The sequence below is a fragment of the Curcuma longa genome, chromosome 10 (assembly GCF_044706935.1).
Source record: "Curcuma longa cultivar G26 ecotype Majalengka, Jawa Barat chromosome 10, ITB_CL_G26_1.1, whole genome shotgun sequence".
NCBI classification, from domain to species: Eukaryota; Viridiplantae; Streptophyta; class Magnoliopsida; order Zingiberales; family Zingiberaceae; genus Curcuma; species Curcuma longa.
In genome coordinates, this window is record NC_133870.1 from 6,931,126 (window position 1) to 6,949,383 (window position 18,258).

At 39.6% G+C, this 18,258-nt stretch overlaps 3 protein-coding genes, 2 non-coding genes and 1 pseudogene across 5 annotated transcripts; 2 read left to right on the forward strand and 4 right to left on the reverse strand.

The window, feature by feature from the left end:
• Positions 1–405: 405 nt before the first annotated feature.
• Positions 406–2,618, forward strand: LOC141836176 (small ribosomal subunit protein uS13z/uS13y/uS13x-like). The gene is made up of 4 exons (XM_074723599.1): positions 406–507; positions 605–765; positions 1,299–1,487; positions 2,312–2,618. The coding sequence occupies exons 1-4, from the start codon at positions 406–408 to the stop codon at positions 2,415–2,417; spliced, it is 558 nt and encodes a 185-aa protein (XP_074579700.1). The 3' UTR covers positions 2,418–2,618.
• A 540-nt stretch (positions 2,619–3,158) lies between these two features.
• On the reverse strand, positions 3,159–8,557 carry LOC141835862 (putative disease resistance protein RGA1; annotated as a pseudogene).
• A 3,481-nt stretch (positions 8,558–12,038) lies between these two features.
• On the reverse strand, positions 12,039–12,110 carry TRNAD-GUC (transfer RNA aspartic acid (anticodon GUC)). The gene has a single exon. It is a non-coding gene; the product is annotated as a tRNA-Asp (tRNA).
• Positions 12,111–12,181: 71 nt separating this feature from the next.
• TRNAD-GUC (transfer RNA aspartic acid (anticodon GUC)) lies at positions 12,182–12,253 on the reverse strand. The gene has a single exon. It is a non-coding gene; the product is annotated as a tRNA-Asp (tRNA).
• A 2,639-nt stretch (positions 12,254–14,892) lies between these two features.
• On the forward strand, positions 14,893–16,453 carry LOC141836632 (uncharacterized). Its single transcript, XM_074724139.1, has 2 exons — positions 14,893–15,102; positions 15,193–16,453. The coding sequence occupies exon 2, from the start codon at positions 15,454–15,456 to the stop codon at positions 15,964–15,966; it is 513 nt and encodes a 170-aa protein (XP_074580240.1). The 5' UTR covers positions 14,893–15,102; positions 15,193–15,453; the 3' UTR covers positions 15,967–16,453.
• An 814-nt stretch (positions 16,454–17,267) lies between these two features.
• On the reverse strand, positions 17,268–18,038 carry LOC141836292 (photosystem I reaction center subunit psaK, chloroplastic-like). Its single transcript, XM_074723748.1, has 3 exons — positions 17,869–18,038; positions 17,683–17,772; positions 17,268–17,621 (listed from the first exon to the last, which is right to left on the reverse strand). The coding sequence occupies exons 1-3, from the start codon at positions 17,950–17,952 to the stop codon at positions 17,394–17,396; spliced, it is 402 nt and encodes a 133-aa protein (XP_074579849.1). The 5' UTR covers positions 17,953–18,038; the 3' UTR covers positions 17,268–17,393.
• Positions 18,039–18,258: the final 220 nt, after the last annotated feature.

Sequence of the window (18,258 nt, forward strand, 5' to 3'; positions counted from 1 at the left end):
AATTTGTCAAAATACGACCTTTATTTTCAGTTTTTCCAAAATGCACCCTACTATTTTATTGATATAAAGAAAAACCTTTTAATATTTATATGAATTATTAAAATGCACTCTTTAGAATTTTTTAAATAGTTAAAATTGTTTATATCAGTCCTGTATAATAATATTTACTTGGGATATCCTATTGTATAATTAAATTCCTAATTAAGTAGGATTTCGATATTCAATTTGATTATTTTGCATCAAGAAAAATATAAACAAAAAATGGGAAATTCAAACAGCATTAATCAAAAATAATTAATTAATTAATTACTCTCTGGCCTATTCTAATCCGTCAGGCCCACTTAAAAAGCCTATTATGAGCCCATTAAGAGCGCCATCTAGGGTTCTGTATGGGCTCTGTTCTCGATGGTATTTATGAGGCGGTTGCCTTCCGACCGATCTATTGTTCGCGCGGGAGCTGGGGCAGCAGCGGCGAAGCGAGAAACCCTAGATCACGACGTCGCCATGGTTACTTTGCCTCTCAATTCTGCTCTTTGATTGCACTGTTCTTGAGTTTGATACTGCAGTAACTGAAACCTTTTGCGTTTGATCTGCCGATGCGTAGTCGCTTGTTGCGAACGAGGATTTCCAGCACATTCTGCGTGTGCTCAACACCAACGTCGATGGGAAGCAGAAGATCATGTTCGCCCTCACGTCCATCAAGGGTATCGGCCGCCGGTTTGCCAACATTGTCTGCAAAAAGGCTGACGTCGACATGAACAAAAGGTTCCTCTTTTAGTGTTTTTTTAGTACGTTCATAATTTAGCTTTGATGCGGTGCTGGGGGTTATTCAAATCCCTGATAATGCATTTTAATTGACATTTTGTGAAGGATTACGGTCTTGACTTGTTCCATATCGCTGCTTGTTGTAGACTAGTGAATCCTCTGGTTGTTCCATTTTTTTCCCGTTTGAACAGGGAAAATTTTAATTTTTTTTCGTTCAACTACTACTGTTGATATAGTGATTGCCTTACATCTTATAAGAAAGTTGTTGTGCAGCGAGCGAGATGTCATTAATCATTTTATATGATAAATATTTATCTAGATTGAAGCATTTTTTAATGGAAACTCGTGTCGTGAATCTTCTTTTCTTCACGATTTTTTGGTGCATCGGGTTAATTGGAGTAACTATGGTGTTAAGCTGCTCTCGGAGCAGGGGTATTGTTCAATCTGGTTCACATGCATTGCTACAAGTGAAGTATATTATCAATTTAGTTAAACGTATTTTGCTGTTGTGTGATACAATTTGCTATTTGCAGAGCTGGAGAACTCTCAGCTGCTGAGCTTGAGAACCTTATGACTGTTGTGGCAAACCCCCGCCAGTTCAAGATCCCAGATTGGTTCCTGAACAGGAAGAAGGACTATAAGGATGGCCGATACTCCCAGGTTGTATCAAATGCTTTGGATATGAAGCTCAGGGATGACTTGGAGCGGCTGAAGAAGATAAGGTTGGCTTTTCCAGTCTCAAAGTTAACTTTTCTGTATCTTTTTCATGTTTAACTATGCATTTTTTTTCCTCTAGAGTCGCAAGCTATAGACGTTTAAGATGGTGTTTAGTTGTGCTGCTGATAGGAATTCAATAACATGTAATTCATTGTCATAGGAAACAGTGGTTTCCAAACCAATCATGGGAATAATCAAACAATCTCCTAACCATTTGTGTGAATGCCAGGAAGAAAGCATTTTTTTTTCAAAATTGCAGAGTTATGAAAGTTTAAGGTGGTGTTTGGTATACATTTTGATTTACTCAACAATGTTTAATTTTTTCTCATTTTTGTTTTAGTGCCATGGGAAACAGTGATATCTCAATTAATCATGTAAATAGACAAATAGCCTACTAATTATTGTCTGATTGCATATGTTTTTTAGTGTGTAAGCTTCAAGCTTTGAGCAGTAGGGAGTCAGAGTTATGGAAGTTTAAGGTGGTGCTTTGTTATTCATATTCCAATTAGTTGACAATGTCAGTTGTACCTCATGTAATTTAGTGCCACATAAAACATTGATTTCTGAATCAATCATGAGATTAATCAAATAACCTATGGATCATTCATCTGCCCTCCATTGTTGCAATCACCACTTGTTTAACATGGCACCAAGTAAATGGATGCTAACTGCTCTATGTCTATGTTTATATCAACTTCACCTGGTAAATAAATGGATGTCGACTGATATCTATGTATCAAATGATGAAAATCATAAGTGCTATTGTATACTTCATTTAAATGTCATCTCCTTGTTTCAGTTTTTCATCGTCTGATGATTGTTTATGCAGGAATCATCGGGGACTCCGTCACTACTGGGGCCTTCGAGTTCGCGGTCAGCACACAAAAACTACTGGGAGAAGAGGAAAAACCGTTGGTGTCTCCAAGAAGCGATGAGCTGGAACTAGTGTGCTTCTGTATCTTCTTGCTATAGTTTCTCGTGGATCTTTACTTCCATGTCATGTTTGCCTGGTGGTTCTAGTTTCATTTCAAGACATATTCATGACATTTTTTTTTGTGTTCCCTTGCTATTTTTGGTTTTTCTGATTCTGAAACTATTTGAGAGCAATGATTAAGTGGTTACCTTAGTTTGATAAATCTCCTTGTTTCTGTTGGTGCCTATGTTGGATAAGTTTGATCGATAATCTATAGAATTAACAACTCGATTTCATTTGGTGCAATGATTCAAAAAGATGATTGGTAAATCACAAAACCAATGTAGCTGTATGATCACGGGTGCAAAACAACTTAATATCATGTATGTATTCTAATCTGTACGATGTAGTTGCACTATCAAGAGATTGCTAACAAAATATTGAGAAGCAGAGACCTCTTTAAGACATTTGCTCAGTAGGAATAGGGAGTTGACTTTACACTTCAACAAATCTTGAATTGTGAATCATAAACTTCTTTCAAGGTTAAGATTAAGGATTGATATTTTTTGAACCATGGAACTTACGGCTCACTTTGGCATAATTTATATTTGGTTATTTATAACTCTTTAATTTGTTCCATCATATTTGTGAGAATAAAATAGAAGAACTCCACCACTACCACTGAAGCTTCACTGATTATATTCGACAATTGTGCATATATGAAACACAAACAAAGAAGAAAATGCTAAAAATTTCATAGAAATTGTCAAAGCAATTGAACCATTGATGATAGTGGATAAAGTACAAGCAATCAAGAAAAAACATAAATGTACCATTTCAATGAGCATCTCAAGATGAATGTTAAATCACACAGACGTTGAACAAAATATAAGAGCTTGTGAGAAGTAAATATGATGAGTGTTAGTCCTTAGACAAACCAACTAGAGCGATTAAGTTTCTCAATGAGAGGAGAGGGGAGAGAGCTTGAGGAAGCTGTAGATGCACTTCAGATATATAGTCTCTGTTCATATATTTCACCAGAAGCTACAATGCTTGTAGGTTCAGCGACAAGAGTGGAAGAAAAGTCTGATTGTCGTCTAATTCTTGGTAGCCATATCTGCTCGCTGTTGAATGTGGATCTGATAGAAACATTCAAGAAAGATCAACAAAATAATTAATTGATTGTTTTCACTTAATCAGCATGAGAAGATGTATATTACCTCTGGGATTGATGGTACATATAGTGATCTTTCCGAGACATTTAGTAGCTCTACAAACATTTCAAGAGTTCCAAAATGGACAAGAAGATTAATTTACCATGAATACAAATAATATAAAGCTGAAATAGATAAATATGCTGAGGACATTTTTGAAGGAAAACATCAAATAGCAAAAGATGAGATTATACTATGTATAGCCAGCCATGATTATATTTCTTCAAATTTAATAACATCTGAAACAGTGGCATTCAAATTGTTCACACATGCCCTTAATTAGTCTCCCAAGAACATCATCAAATTTCAGTAATTCTTTTGCAACTTTAACAGAAGCATCAAGTAAATCAGTTGTGTGCCCTTCTAATGAATACATCAAGTAAATCAGTTATGTTTTAGAAATGTGGAAAACAACACCCAAGGTAAGTATTATCACGGTATGGGTTCTTCTCTTCATGATTTATTTTCAAAATGAATGGAAACAAACACTTAAAGCACAAAGATATTGGGTTCAAAATTGATAACTTGCCCTTTTGATGAATGGCCAGGTGTTGTGCTACGTATTACATATATATGATCATGTGGAACTCCAAAGCCGGCTGGTGACACAGTTGCAATTGATTTGAGCCTGAGGTGATACATATAAAACACAAAATAAGCAACATGAAAATGAGGTAATTGATAATGAGGTATGGTAAGTGATAATGAACACAAGCAATTTTAAAATGAACACAAGCAATTTTAAAATTATTAGTTGATGGGCATGGTAAGTGATAATGAGGTAATTCAATAAGCAAACACAATATGCAGTATGAACAAAATGATGATTCCTTGTTAGCATTAACACACCTCAGCCTTGTCCTCTTCGTCCGTTGTAATATCAATGAAAGGGATGTGCTTGATGTTAGGCCAGTCCCGACCTATGTTCTCTTGGCAACGCTTCTTAAGCTTTGCACTGCATCCATAAATCCTCAGTCCTCCAGTGAGGCAGGCATCCTGGGCAGTGACTTGAGTTCTGGAAGAAAAGTATTGTAACAACCTTGAGCGATGAAAAGCTCTCCAAACTCGCAGGTAAAGATTGCAGATGAGACATATGCCTCAATTTTAACTCTTTCAGAGACTCCCGATATTGCAACAACCACTCCTCTATCTCAGAAGGGAAACAAGTGAACTCGAGAGGCACTGGGGACTCGTAGTCAGTTCCGATATCAAGGGTGTGTAGCCTTTCTGGAATCGGCAAAATGGGTAGATAGAAGATGTTGTCGATAATCAATCTTTTCAAGTGAAGGTAATGTTCCCTTCTTTTTCTTTGTGGCACTTTGTTCTGTTGCTGTTGAAGGATTTTGTAGAGCGGAAAATGTTGTAGCGACTAATTTGGGGCAGTGCTCAATATCAACTTCTCTGAGGGATGCAAGTGCCGTCAATGACTCCAATTCATATAATTCTTTACAATCAGAAATATTCAATGACCGCAACGCTGTCAGATTATGTAGATACTCTACATTGGGAAGAGACACCAAATGATGACAATTTGATACTTTCAACTCTTTGAGGGAGGTGAGACCTTGAAGGCATCGACCCAGTGACTCATGTGAAATATCTGAGTTTTCAAATTCTAGGGATTCAAGGGAGGAGGGAAGGATGCTAGCAGCTTTATTACTTTCAGACTGATCAAAAACTGAGGAAGATGATACCGCATGCTTTCTTGTTGTGTCTTTTAAAAATTTAAGCCTCCAGGTGACTCAACCTCAACAGTCAGAGGAATTTTAAAGGAAGTGATTCCAAGCTCGGAAAACAATGTAAATGCAATTTAGTGAGCAAAGTGAGACCTCGTAGATAACTTGTCAAATCTTTGTGTTCATCAATATTTTCAAGTTCAAGTGTTTCCAGTGACGACGGTAGGATATTATCATCCTCTTCACCAATTGATCCAATCTGTACAATCCCTGGGTAGTTATAAATTTCAAGGGATTTGAGGGACATCAACTGCTGAAATCCTCCAAATGTCTTAAAACCATTAGAACACTTGTAGAACCGTGGAAGAGCTTCTAACCCCAAATTTTTTATTTTGAGATGCTCTATAGACAATGGAAGGTCAGGAATTTTCTTTAGCTTGGGACAGTCATGAATTTTAAAATTTTTGAGATGAGGGAACCATATATATTCATCCGCACCATTCCATTCCTCCAACAGTGGAAGGTCACTAAACTACAAGTTCCTCTAAAATTGGAAATTGTATGTCCATCCGGTCAGACAAGGGACAACCCAAACTTCTAATAGCTTTCATGTTGTCCAATTTTAGAAACTTAAGGCGGGGTAACTTCCATAGAGGGGGCAGCTCTTCCAAACTTGTACAAAAATATAGTTGAAGATGTTCAAGCCGAGAAAGAGATGGAGTATCCATCCATGGTGCAGCCCTACCACCTTTGTACCTTGTAATGATGAGTTCTCTAATTGTGGTATAGGGTTGTAGAGCCGATAGAACCTCCTGTTGATCAAGGTCAGGATTACTTACTCCATCAGAATTCCAGTGCAATTCCAGTCTTGTGAGATGATGTTTCTTGACCAAGTTGGCCATATTGGCCTCTTCAAGACTCTGCACATTGGAAAGTTGTCGAATAGATAATTTACGGAGATTATCCATATTCATCAACTCATCAATTCTATATCCTGGTTCTGTGCCCACAGTGAAGCATAATTCCTGGAGGGATGTTAACTTTCCTACTTTAGCCACTGAGAGAAGTGCATCATCTAGTACTTCGTATAAATGTCTTAAGTTGGTCAACTTGTTTGCATCTTTTGCCAGACTGGAACAGGAATGAGTCTACCAATTAGAACTTGTAAGAAGTAGAACTTACGCATTGATAGCGATGGTAGAATAGTCGAAATTTCAAGAAACCGTATTTTTACAAAGTCACTGATGCTTTTCAAACACTGATAAGATACTCTGGAATAACTATACTCTAAAATCAATACTCGAATTCTTCTCGGTGATTTACATGCATCTCGAATAAAATCATCAAGTTTTTGAGGATCCCATAATACTGTATCCAGAGGGTTTGCAAGTGCTGAAATTTGCACACCATTTTAGCTAGATCATGGAGTTGAGCATCGTGACTGCAGGTAATAGATATATGGCGGATGACATTATAATCCAAACTGCGACTTGGAGCGCCATGCACAATTCTACAACATTCATAGCGTGAGACATGACAAGCAAGACTGTTCAACATATCATGCATAGTGTAATAGTCTGCTCCTAAATCATAGAACAAAATATTTTTCCCACCAACTGTGAGGATGAAAATCAAAGAAAGATTTGTTGCACAATATATCAAAGCAAGAGTTAGCTATGTCCTCATCCGAGCCCTCCTCTGATCCTTCTGAGTAAATCAGGCCTGCTGCCACCCACATGGACACTAACTTTTGCTTTTTGAAATGGTAATCTTGAGGAAATATGCTGCAGTAGGAAAAACACCGCTTCAAGCGTGGTGGAAGCATCATGTAACTGAGTGTTAGAATTGGACTGAATTCACATCTTGAATCAAGTGGTGTTTTCCATAATTCACTTCTCGAAATGCTCATCCAGTGATCTGCTTCCAGTTTAGTGTTCAACACTCCTCCAATTGACTTTGCTAGAAGAGGTACACCTTTCAATTTCTCCACTATTTCTTCGCCAATTTCTTTAAGAAATGAGAATCCATTTGGGTCTTGACCAGCAAATGCATGCTCATAGAGGAGTGAACGACATTCATCATTTGATAAGCCCTGCAACATCATTGGCTCCATTGTGCTTCCTTTGATTACTTTTGAGACCATCTTCGCAACTGATCTCAATCTAGTTGTTAATAGTATCCAACTACCCTTTTGGCCATGTAGCAGTGGAGCACATAGTTTCTCCCACCGTGTCTGATTTTTGTCATCCCAAGCATCATCTAGGACAAGTAAAAATCTTTTGGAATGCAACTCCTCCTTGAGCTTCACTGGTAGTCGTTCCAATGACACAGATTCAGATTGGCCAGTTGAACCCTCCAGAATTTTCTTCATAAGACTTGATGCATTGAGATCAGGTAAGGAGTCACATACCCAGATTTTGATGTCGAAGTGTTCCTTCTTCACGTTTTTAAAATAATCAAAGACTTGTTTAGCGAGCGCAGTCTTCCCCATACCACCCATCGCTACCAAAGGAAGGCAATTCACATTCTGACTGATCTGAATTTCAGATTCTTCCACTGACTCTCCCAGCAAATACTGGATGATTTTCCCTTTTTCTTCCTCGCGTCCTTTGAATGATAATACAGGCAAAGAAGAGGTGATCCTACTTTGATGAGACAACGGTAGAATCCCCTGCTGCATTTGTCCAGTGCCCATGCCACCTGTTTGCGTCACCATTGGCAAAAACTTTGTAACATCTGAAGCAGAGGTGTTCAAGTTCTTCACGCATGTCTTTAATCTCCCAAGAACATCATCAAATTTCAGTAATCTTTTTGCAGCTTTAACAGAAGCATCGACCGTTCTAGAAAGCCTACTTTTGTCACTATTAGCTTTCTTCTCCAGTTCAAGATATTCCAGCTCATCCAGCACTTCCTCAGCCTCGTCGATCCCATCCCTGAACTGCCACAGCCACTGCGATTAATGCTGCAGAAGATTCATTCGAAGTTAATCTATCTTCGGCAAAGCCAACAACTGCTTGGATCTGAGGAAGTAAGCGCCTGAGGCTTTGCAATTCTTCTTGCAAGTCAGTTTTCCAGTAGTACTGATCTCGCACATAAGTAGTGGCTACATCAATTAGTTTATTGACGACATGATTTGCACCAGAAATGTCCAGTATTGGCGAGACTACGTCCATAGCTGCTGCTATTGATCAATGATTTTAGATAAATTAGACAACATTCAAAATCATCTTTCGTCTATTAAAAAACACATAATAGCTGGGATCTCAGAAACAGATCTGTAATAGAAACAGAAGCATATATAGTATATATACCTGAGATCTCAGAAGCAAATCTGTAATAGAAACCAAAAAAAAAAAAGAGCAACAAAAAGGAATATATAACATCATCTGTTTTGCCATAGAATAATAAATCAAGAAAAAGCAACAACCAGAGATGAAAACTTTGCTGAAGATGAAGAAAGATGGTTTAATTACCTGGTTGAAGCTGAACAGAGCTAGAATGCTATCCTGTTAGATGTGAAGAAGAACCAAGAAGACGACTTGATTTTTCTTTGCAGATGTTGCATGCATGAATGTTGGATCTGTGTTCCAACCAGCTTTAATTATTGCCCTTGGAGTTTTCCTATCATTGAAGTCTTGACAGAGCTCAATGGTATCCAGTTAGACCATTGGTCCCCGCTTTCACTCATTGCCCTTGGAGTTTTCCTATCATTGAAGTTGATCAGAGCTCAATGGTATACAGCTAGATCCTCACAGGAGCCATCGACATTGATTGATTTCTCTTTCCTCCTGTTAAATAAAGATATGGAGATTGATAAAATTATCTTTGGGACATAGTTGAGTTGATTATGACGAAGACAAAATTACTGAAGTGGTAAAATTTGAATCTTGATGAAACTGAGATAATGTCTTTCTCTGTCATGGCCAATTACAGCTTCTCAATTTATCTCTTCACAGATGATCGTGAAGATCGTAAGGCTGTTAGGGTGATGGATTCCACACATCGATCAAATTCAATTAGGTCCCACATGCAATCTTTAGCCGTGCCGAATTTCGATTAAATTAAATTACTTTATTAAATTATAATTAATTATTTTATTATATGTAATTAATTATTTAATAATGACAAGTTACTTGTATAATAATTAATCACTAATCATTCTGTTTGATTATTTTGAAATACTTAATTTTTAAATGATAATTTACAAACAAATTACATCAAATTATCATTTATTGTAAGATATAAGTAAGTTATTACACTTTTTTATTTACTATTTAACACTAAATTAATCTGTGCAGATGTTACATAACTTTCCTGTCAGTTAATTGCGTCGGGCATCGAATCTAATTCGTTGCTTAGTGATGAGAGTGTTGCTTTGAAAAAGCTTTAATTTAAATTGACCCAGTCCAAATGAAAAAGATTTTGACCCATGATGTTTTAATAAACATGCCAACTCGATCGTCCCAAGACCCAAAAAAGTGGTAATGAACCCAGTTCGTTCAAGAAATACCTTACGATTCCTAACAAAAATTACTAGAACGAAGCTTCCGAGTCTGAGACTTTCAAACAACCTGATCAAATTAACAACTCAACTTTTTCAGTTCAGTTCAGACGAAGATAGATAGATAGATAGAACCGATAACAATTCCACTTCAACGTTGCTAATGGCAGCCAGCTAAACTACCTATTAGCTTCAGAGAGAACGTCTGGTTCCTCTTCCTGGTTGCCCTGTGCTTATGCACGCCCTTGCAGATCCAGTTGATCCTGGGGTCATTTTGAATCATGGTGCGCATGCGGCATCGGCGAGGATGACTTCATTGTACTTGTAGGTTGAATCCTGTGAAGAGCAAAAGCACATGGTAAAGATGCAAAATAGGGAGGATATGAACATAGCACGTAAAGAGCTGAGTTATTTGAACCTCATTGACCCAGTAAGAGTTCAGCACCCTCAGACCTCCCAACTTTCTACCAGATCTATCTTCAGCAACAGACCTCTTATTTCTTTGGAATTTCAGCTGGCTGGGTGATACCTTGATTCTTCAGCTTTCCGTATACAATATACCCTTCGGCACCGGCCTCTTTCTCTCAGCTCGTCTAACACGGATACGATAGATAACATATCCCTGCACGTAATGAGAATCACAAAATCATAGTTCCTCCTGTATTCAAACTCTTCACCTATCCTTTCAGAAAATGGAAATTTGAACATCGATACATGTACCAAGAAGCATAGTTATTATCAGAAACATACTGCACCAACTAGCTGATAATGTATCTTTTATTGGTTCTTAAAACATACAAAGAATGAGATGATGTAAATCTAAAGACTGGATGAAAGAGCTTCCATCATTCAGTGGGCAATCCCAATACACCAAAAATGCATGTCTCTTGGAAGGAGATCTTGTGCAAGAAGTTGTTTGGCCAAGAATTTTATATGATGACACAATAACTCATATTTCTTTTGCCAATAATAGCCCATCCAACCTTTGACTTATCCCTTCAATGAAACTATACATTAGAGTGAGTGTGTTTAGTATAAGAGATAAATAAGGAAATTTGTTGCTAGAATTGATTGTGCCAAACTTACTAGTGTTCTTGATCTCACTTGTCATTTCATATATTGACTTTGGCATCTGCAAGATATCTCAAAAAATTTCTATCACTCGTGATTAAAGTGATGTAATTTTTATACTATGAGTTATATGCTGAATTAAGCTATTATGGTTTGATACCAGGATTCTTCATCTACTACTACTCGTGTTACATATTGACACAGATGCTACAAGTGGACACTATATATTTATATCTTTATTGATTATATATCAAAATTTCCAGACTGACTATGTTATGTGAATCAGGCACAGTTAACCTTAATACATCAGCCAGTTTCAAGAATCAGGATATAAGAGAAGAGTTCCTTTGACAACTAAAAATAAAGGGGATATTTGAAACGATAAATTTAAGCAGTGATCATTCGTAACTTATATGTTCAAAATTGGATAGAAAGCTAATCAGCACTTGTTTATACAAAAAAAGAAATCCATCTTATTCATTTACATCCATTCAAGGACAATCTCTGAAACAATCTTAGGGTAGAAATCCTAAGAATTATTATACCAATCAATGCAAAAGCACAAACAGAATAGGTAGCATTCTCATTCTCATGTGGAATGAAAAGCAAATGAAACAAATTCCCTCTTTTTTCGAGTTTACCTGCTTGGCTTTGTAACCAAGACGGCGAGCCTTGTCGGGGCGCGTTGGCCGGGTGACGCGAACAATCGATGGTAGCTGGCGATACTCCCAACACTTCACTCGCTGCAAGAACCGCATCACATCCGATTGCTTCTTCCTCCATTACTCCGACACGTAGTTGTAAGCCTCTAAAAGAAATCCAAGGACAATAAATCGCTGTGTCGATTAAATAAGATCAAAACAGACATCGAAATAAAATAGATCCGGACGAAAAATGGCGACTCCTGGCAACGACGGTATGAGAAACAATCAGTGAGATGGTGAAATGGATCGGACACCTCACCAATTGCTCCGAGGACGAACTCCGGTCGTCGGGTTAGGGTTTGAGAGTCGCAGCGGCGCCGCTGAGGGGGCGAAGGCGGCGGAAAGACCGGGTTTATGAGGAAAAGTCAGAGGTGAGAAATCCGTATCCGTTGGATCTTGTATATGTGATCTGAACCGTCAGATCATCCCTAAGCAGGACATATATATTTATAATATTTTTTATTTAAAAAAATTAACCGCCGTTGCCGGGGATCGAACCCGGGTCACCCGCGTGACAGGCGGGAATACTCACCACTATACTACAACGACTTGTTGCTGTTTAGTGTTTATATATTTATAATAATTATGTTATATGTTAAGCAAAAATAGGAAAAAATTATCGCCGTTGCCGGGGATCGAACCCGGGTCACCCGCGTGACAGGCGGGAATACTCACCACTATACTACAACGACTTATTGTTCATGTTTACATAGATGTTACCTATGTATTAAGGCATCCAATCTATTAGAACCCTGAACATTCTATTTTGTCAGTGGGACATTGAAAGATTAACATCTTTCATCACGGTTTTACTCCACAAACAAGAGTTTTTCTAGTATTTATCTCAGAGTTCAGTTAAACTTCAACCTGATATATAGTTTGATAACTCTCTGCATATTTCACTAGTTTGACTGCATAATTATTGATAAATTTATAGGGAGTTTCTGAGCTACAATGAGTTTGACCAGAGATTAAGATTTAATAAATCCAATCTAAATTGACCAGCCAATGTTTGAGACTTTTGTCAAGTCAGAATACAATATTTTTCTTCCAAACATATGAAGTGGTGGTATACTATGATTCTTAAGAATATTTTAAGGGATTGGAGTTTTTTCCCAACAGGAATATGAGTTCAAACGATTAAGATTTTATTGTGTTCTTTAGTAGATCGACATATATAAGGTAGTAGCAAACATTTTCAGCATGATTGCTGATCAGCTACAGTTTGCTGCAATCTACAATGACAATCATGTGATTCATGTACGCTTCAAGACTCTGTTAGCAACTGTGAGGCAACCTAGTTCACTAGTACCCATCTGTAGCCAACAGAAGTGTCAGTCACTCTTGCTTTTCTCTAGTTATGTTGTAGCATTCTATGCCCACAGTTTCTGGCTACATGAATCAGTACAAGATGTGACAGTTTCAGCTACAGTTTCTTGGAAGCTGCAAAGACAACCATGTGATTCATAAATGCATCACGACACTGTTAGCAACTGTGAGGTGACCTAGTTGATTAGTACCCAACTGTAGCCAACAGAAAGTCACTCTTGCTTTCTCTAGTCATCTTGTAGCATTTTATACTCACTCACAGGTTCTCTGCTGCATGAATTTGTATCAAATAAGACCATCTAGCTACCTTTTCTGGTTATCTGTTCTAGTTTCTTACCTGGTTTCTTGTGAATGGGCCCAGAATGATTTAAATCTAGGCAACTATTCAAAACCACTCAAGCCTTGGCTGAGAAATTTGGTGATCTCATGTGAGTATTTTCTTTATTGGTATTTATTATTTCTCTTACTAAGCTATCGTTTCTAGTAGAATGATACCTCATTGCATTTAATCTTTAGTGTAGTTCTAGTCTAGATATCCTTTATATAGGAGGGATATCCAAAATTCAGTTAGAAGTTATTAGTTGCTGTTACTTAACTCATTAGTGCAAGTACTGAATTAGAGTTAGATTGGAGTAGTTTTTTTTGTTTGTTTGTCCAAATGGAGGGGTACTTGGCCAATTGTGGTGGACCTAGATCTAGGACATTGTGTTAATGCAAGGTTGTATCCTTGTGTCCATCATTAGCCATGTTCTGGACAAACTTGTCTGTATGATCTTCCAATGGATAAAATGGCAATTTGCAAAACCTTCCATGTCACCATTCCCTATTGAATATTGTCATTATTTTATGCTGTGACTCCTATCAACATCTCTTGGAACCATTTTGTTGGTTTCTAAAGCTTAAGCATTTTCTTTGCACACTCTTCAATTTTACATACCATAAAGCACAGTTGTAGGCATGGTTATGACATACTCTAGATGAATATCATACTGTGCCAATTCTTGGCACGCATTGACACACTTCAGCACACAACTCATATGAAGTTAATTTTGAATTTCAGACCTATCATTTCTTTGATTCATGTTGTTTTCTTCCTTCCTATATATATATATATATATATATATATATATATATATATATGAGCAGTCCCCTGTGTCTGTCACAAATAATTTGGGCTGCAAGAATGGAGACTGGATAAGTTTTCTTCTTGATGAACTTTGGCAGTGTCATCTTGCTGTCAGCTTGGCCTTGCTGCCCTCATCTGAAAGAACTACACTGACTGACCTGTTAAAATACTGAAAATTTCTTGATGGTTCAAGAAAGTGTCTGTGGCCCTGACTTGCTTTAGTTTTTGCTGAATAAACATTTGGAGGACTAAAACTCTCTACCAGAATTGTTCAAGTAGATTTTTGCTATGTGATCTGGTAACAAATGATTCCTGTGTACGACCCTTTATCAAGGGCTCCACCTCTGCTGGCGATTTCTGATACTTTTCAACATTGTCCATGTGATCTTATCCGTTCAGGCAGAGTAAAGGAGAAGATTTCATTTTGCTGCTAAAGGTTTCACATCTCTGCCCACTCCCTTTTCTGCTTATCTTCTTCTTGGCACGAGTTAATTGCTCTCTTCCTATTTGAACGATACATTTTTGGTTGGAAGAACAGATACTCATGGAAAGGGGCATGTCTTATCAAAACTGTGTCGGCACAAACGGCATATTGATATTTACCCGTGTTAATTCAGTATGCCGACTCTCAGAGACAGACAAACTGAACCATGCTCATGCTTTTGGCTGAGTTATTGCATTGTCTCTGCGTATGATGCTGCTCAAGGAGTCAACATCTGCGTGGGTGGCATGTCTGATAACAGCAGCTCACACACACATATCAAACAACGCAATTTACTGCACATCCGTACGTGATTATAACAACTCATGCAGGACCAGATGGTCACTGAAAGAGCACAAAGAACAACTCATTACGGTGCCTCCTGTAAACCAATTTCAGTTTGCATTTCCAGCAACTTAAAGCTGCAAGTTGGGACCGAGCTTTTCTGTTGAGTGTTCATCCACACTGTGATTCTTTAGCAAGTGACTCGTGCTGTGTCAGCCATGTGGCTGTTCTGTTCTTCACCACCACCATTTTTTTCACTGTTTCCGAGTTGCAATCTGCAGTGTCTGAGACCACCAACGCAAATGAAGCCTTTACAAAAGGTATATTCCTTTCTCTGGATTCACCTTGCAAGTTTTTTCCTTCTTTAGTTCTTCTTCTTTTAATTTTGTTGCGAAACCTGCCATTGATAGGGAGTGAAGCATAACTCATGTTTGAGTGTGTTGTGTTGCTATTGCAACCCATGCTGTGGTCGCTGTTCCTTCTTGTGGATTCTTCCTTCCAGACAACGTGGTCACTTCTTCTCTCTCGTAACAGTTGGTTTTTAAACTGCCTGTGGAGGTCTTTTGACTTGCCTTGTGCAAACTCTCCTTTATCCTTTTGTGTCGTTTGAGGAGGAAGAAGGTTTGCTTAATTGTGAAGAACTAGTAATTTAGCCTTCCATAGAGGCTTAGATGGAATCTCCTCCCCGGTTGCCACCCCCGCCGCCACCTGCTTTGGATCTTTCCCTCGCGGTCGACGCCGGAGACGGCGCCAAGGACGTGAAGCTCTTCCCCTGCCTCTTCTGCAACAAGAAGTTCCTCAAATCGCAGGCGCTTGGCGGGCACCAGAACGCCCACAAGAAAGAGAGGAGCTTCGGGTGGAGTTCGTACCTCTACCTCAGCCCCGCCGCCACAACCGCCGTCGTCGCCGTCCCCCCTCCGCCCCTGAGCTCTCCCCCGCTTGCCCACGCGTGCAGGTATCGCTTCGACGGCCCGTCAGCCCCTCGGTTCGCCGCCGACCAGCCCCTGCTCGCCACGATGAGCAGCGGCCGAGCCATGTGCGCCGCCGGAGACCTGGACGCCAGCGGCAACGCGACCATTGATCTCCTAAACTGGCGGAGGGGCTCACATCCTCCTCCCCAGAAACTACTTCCGGCGGACTCCACCGGGGACAGAACTGATCTCGATCTCTCCTTAAAACTCTAGGAATCGCTGTCTACTCCCCATCCATTTCCTTCATTGTCTGTATCCGTTCTCCTCTCTCTCGACTCCTGAGCAGAATTAGCACCGCATCTCCATGCACGCAGCAGCAGTGGAATTGGATTGGCACAAAACAGGATAGAACAGGACACATGCATGTGATTTGGGTCTCACGGCGTCGAGTTAGTACATTGTGTATGCTCTGTTTACATCATAATTAGAACTTTAGCTCAAACGCATGCATCTTCAATCCTGTGGGTGGAAATTTTTTCTGCTTTCCTTTTCCGATAAGAGTTCACTAAAGCGGGGGAGACGAAGACGATGCGTGCTCTCGTGCAAAAACTCAACCTGTGTCTGTAATTTTGTAATGAGATGTTAACAGTAACAGTGCGTTCCACTGCCAAATGTGGTGGTGGTGGTTCTTGAAGGTCACATGGGAGAGAAGAAGAAGAAGACATGAAGGGGACAAAGGTGGTGTAGATTGTTCTCGGCAAACAACGAGAATCCTTCTTTCCCTTGAAACAGAAAATTTATTTAATTATTTTTTTTCAAAACAAAATAATAATAAAAATAAAATAAACATGAGTTCAATGATTTAATACTCATAGCAAAATTTTACAATTTTAAAAACAGGAGAAAATAGTAATAAACATCACTCGATGTGTTTGGATAAATGCCAATTATTGTTTGTCGAGAACGAACCTTAAACGACGCCTCCCCGTCGCCGCGACGTGCCGCTCGGCCACCCGAGCCTCGCCGAGCACCTCCTCTTCGCCATCGTCGCCGTCGCCGTCTTCTCTCTTCGTTCGGAACACCCACGCACACTTTTACTCCGTGTGAGGGTTACGTTGTTCGGGACTGCGCGCAAGGTGCCTGGAACTCCGTTCCATTTTAGGGATGAGTCTTGTTCTTGTAAGGATTATTGCTGAGTTGATTTTGAAAGTTTTTATGAAAGTTTGAGATGCAAAGGCAATCGGCATTCAATCGAAACCAGTTTTCTCTCTAGAAAAATACAAAAGAATGACCGCGAGTAGCCTGCTCATGTCAAAGTTGGCAACAGGAACAGATTCAGTGAGATTTGCTGTCTGGAAAATGTTGGCAAGAAAACAATCACAAATAGTTGGATCTCACAGTTTGTTGTTGAATATAGAGCCTTGGCACAACCTCAATAATGGCAGGTATATTTCATGCAAAGCTCTTGCTTATTTTAATGGCTCAACTGTTGCCTCTATCTTGATGATACCTCTTTGATGGTTGAAAAAGATTATAGTTCATCTTGAACATGTACTTGTAAAAAAGCAATTCCATTCGGCATGATCAGTTCAGGTTCTATTATTGAGATTGAATTTTACAATGCAGGAGAATAAGAAGCCAGCTACTACACAACAGGGGCATCACAACGCAGGCAGCGATAAATCAACAGTTGTTTCTTCTTATATGACGCCCAAGTTCTTGAGGCCCAAGACAACTCCGACGCCCAAGATGTGCCCCACGGAGCCGCAGGCCAAAGTATCAGCCAAGGTGAACCCGGCAGGGTCGCCGCTCTGCAGCCCGGAGTCACGCGCCTCCAATCGCAGCCCCGCGGTGGCCTTCCTGTTCGCCGACGGCGCCAGCCCGAACCTCCCGGCGAACAACATCAGGGTCGTGCATGTCACCATTATCTAAACAGAGCTCAACTGTCATTCATCTCTCTCAGCATGCGCAACAATGTGTGAGACTTACCAAGTTCGTCGGCGATCCGATGTAGCCACAGCGAGCCCCAAGGGCGCCTCCGCCGTCCCCTCCTCGCCGGATCTTCGGCAGCATCGCCACCTGTTCGCAGAGATGCTCTTCTTGATTCGTGAAACTTTCTTATTTTCTGAAATTTGAAGAAGGAAAACAAACGTTTGAAGGTTCTATATATCTCACCCTTGACGACGGCAGGGCCTTGAGGCCGCTGAAGTGCGGGAGAGCCGTCATGGCGGCGGCCGGAGAAGCGAGCTTGGCGGCCATGGCTTGTGCTGCTGCAGCAGAAACAGGATCAAATTCAAGTGATGCCTCTTCCTAAAATCTTCAATGGATCTTTAAAACAAGGAAAGGAGAAGCCTTTGTGCTCTAGACCACAAACAGGGCTTGTGGACTGAGGTACTCTCGCCTGGATAATATTAAGATTCTGTGTTCTGACGTGGCAGCTTCTGGTTTGTCAAAGCCACTCAGATAAGATATTGTTTGGAGCTGACGTGTCAGCTTGGTTGGGTTTAAGAGGTGAGGATTATTATCATTTGAACCAAATGTTAAGGTTTAGCTTCAGGTTTAAAT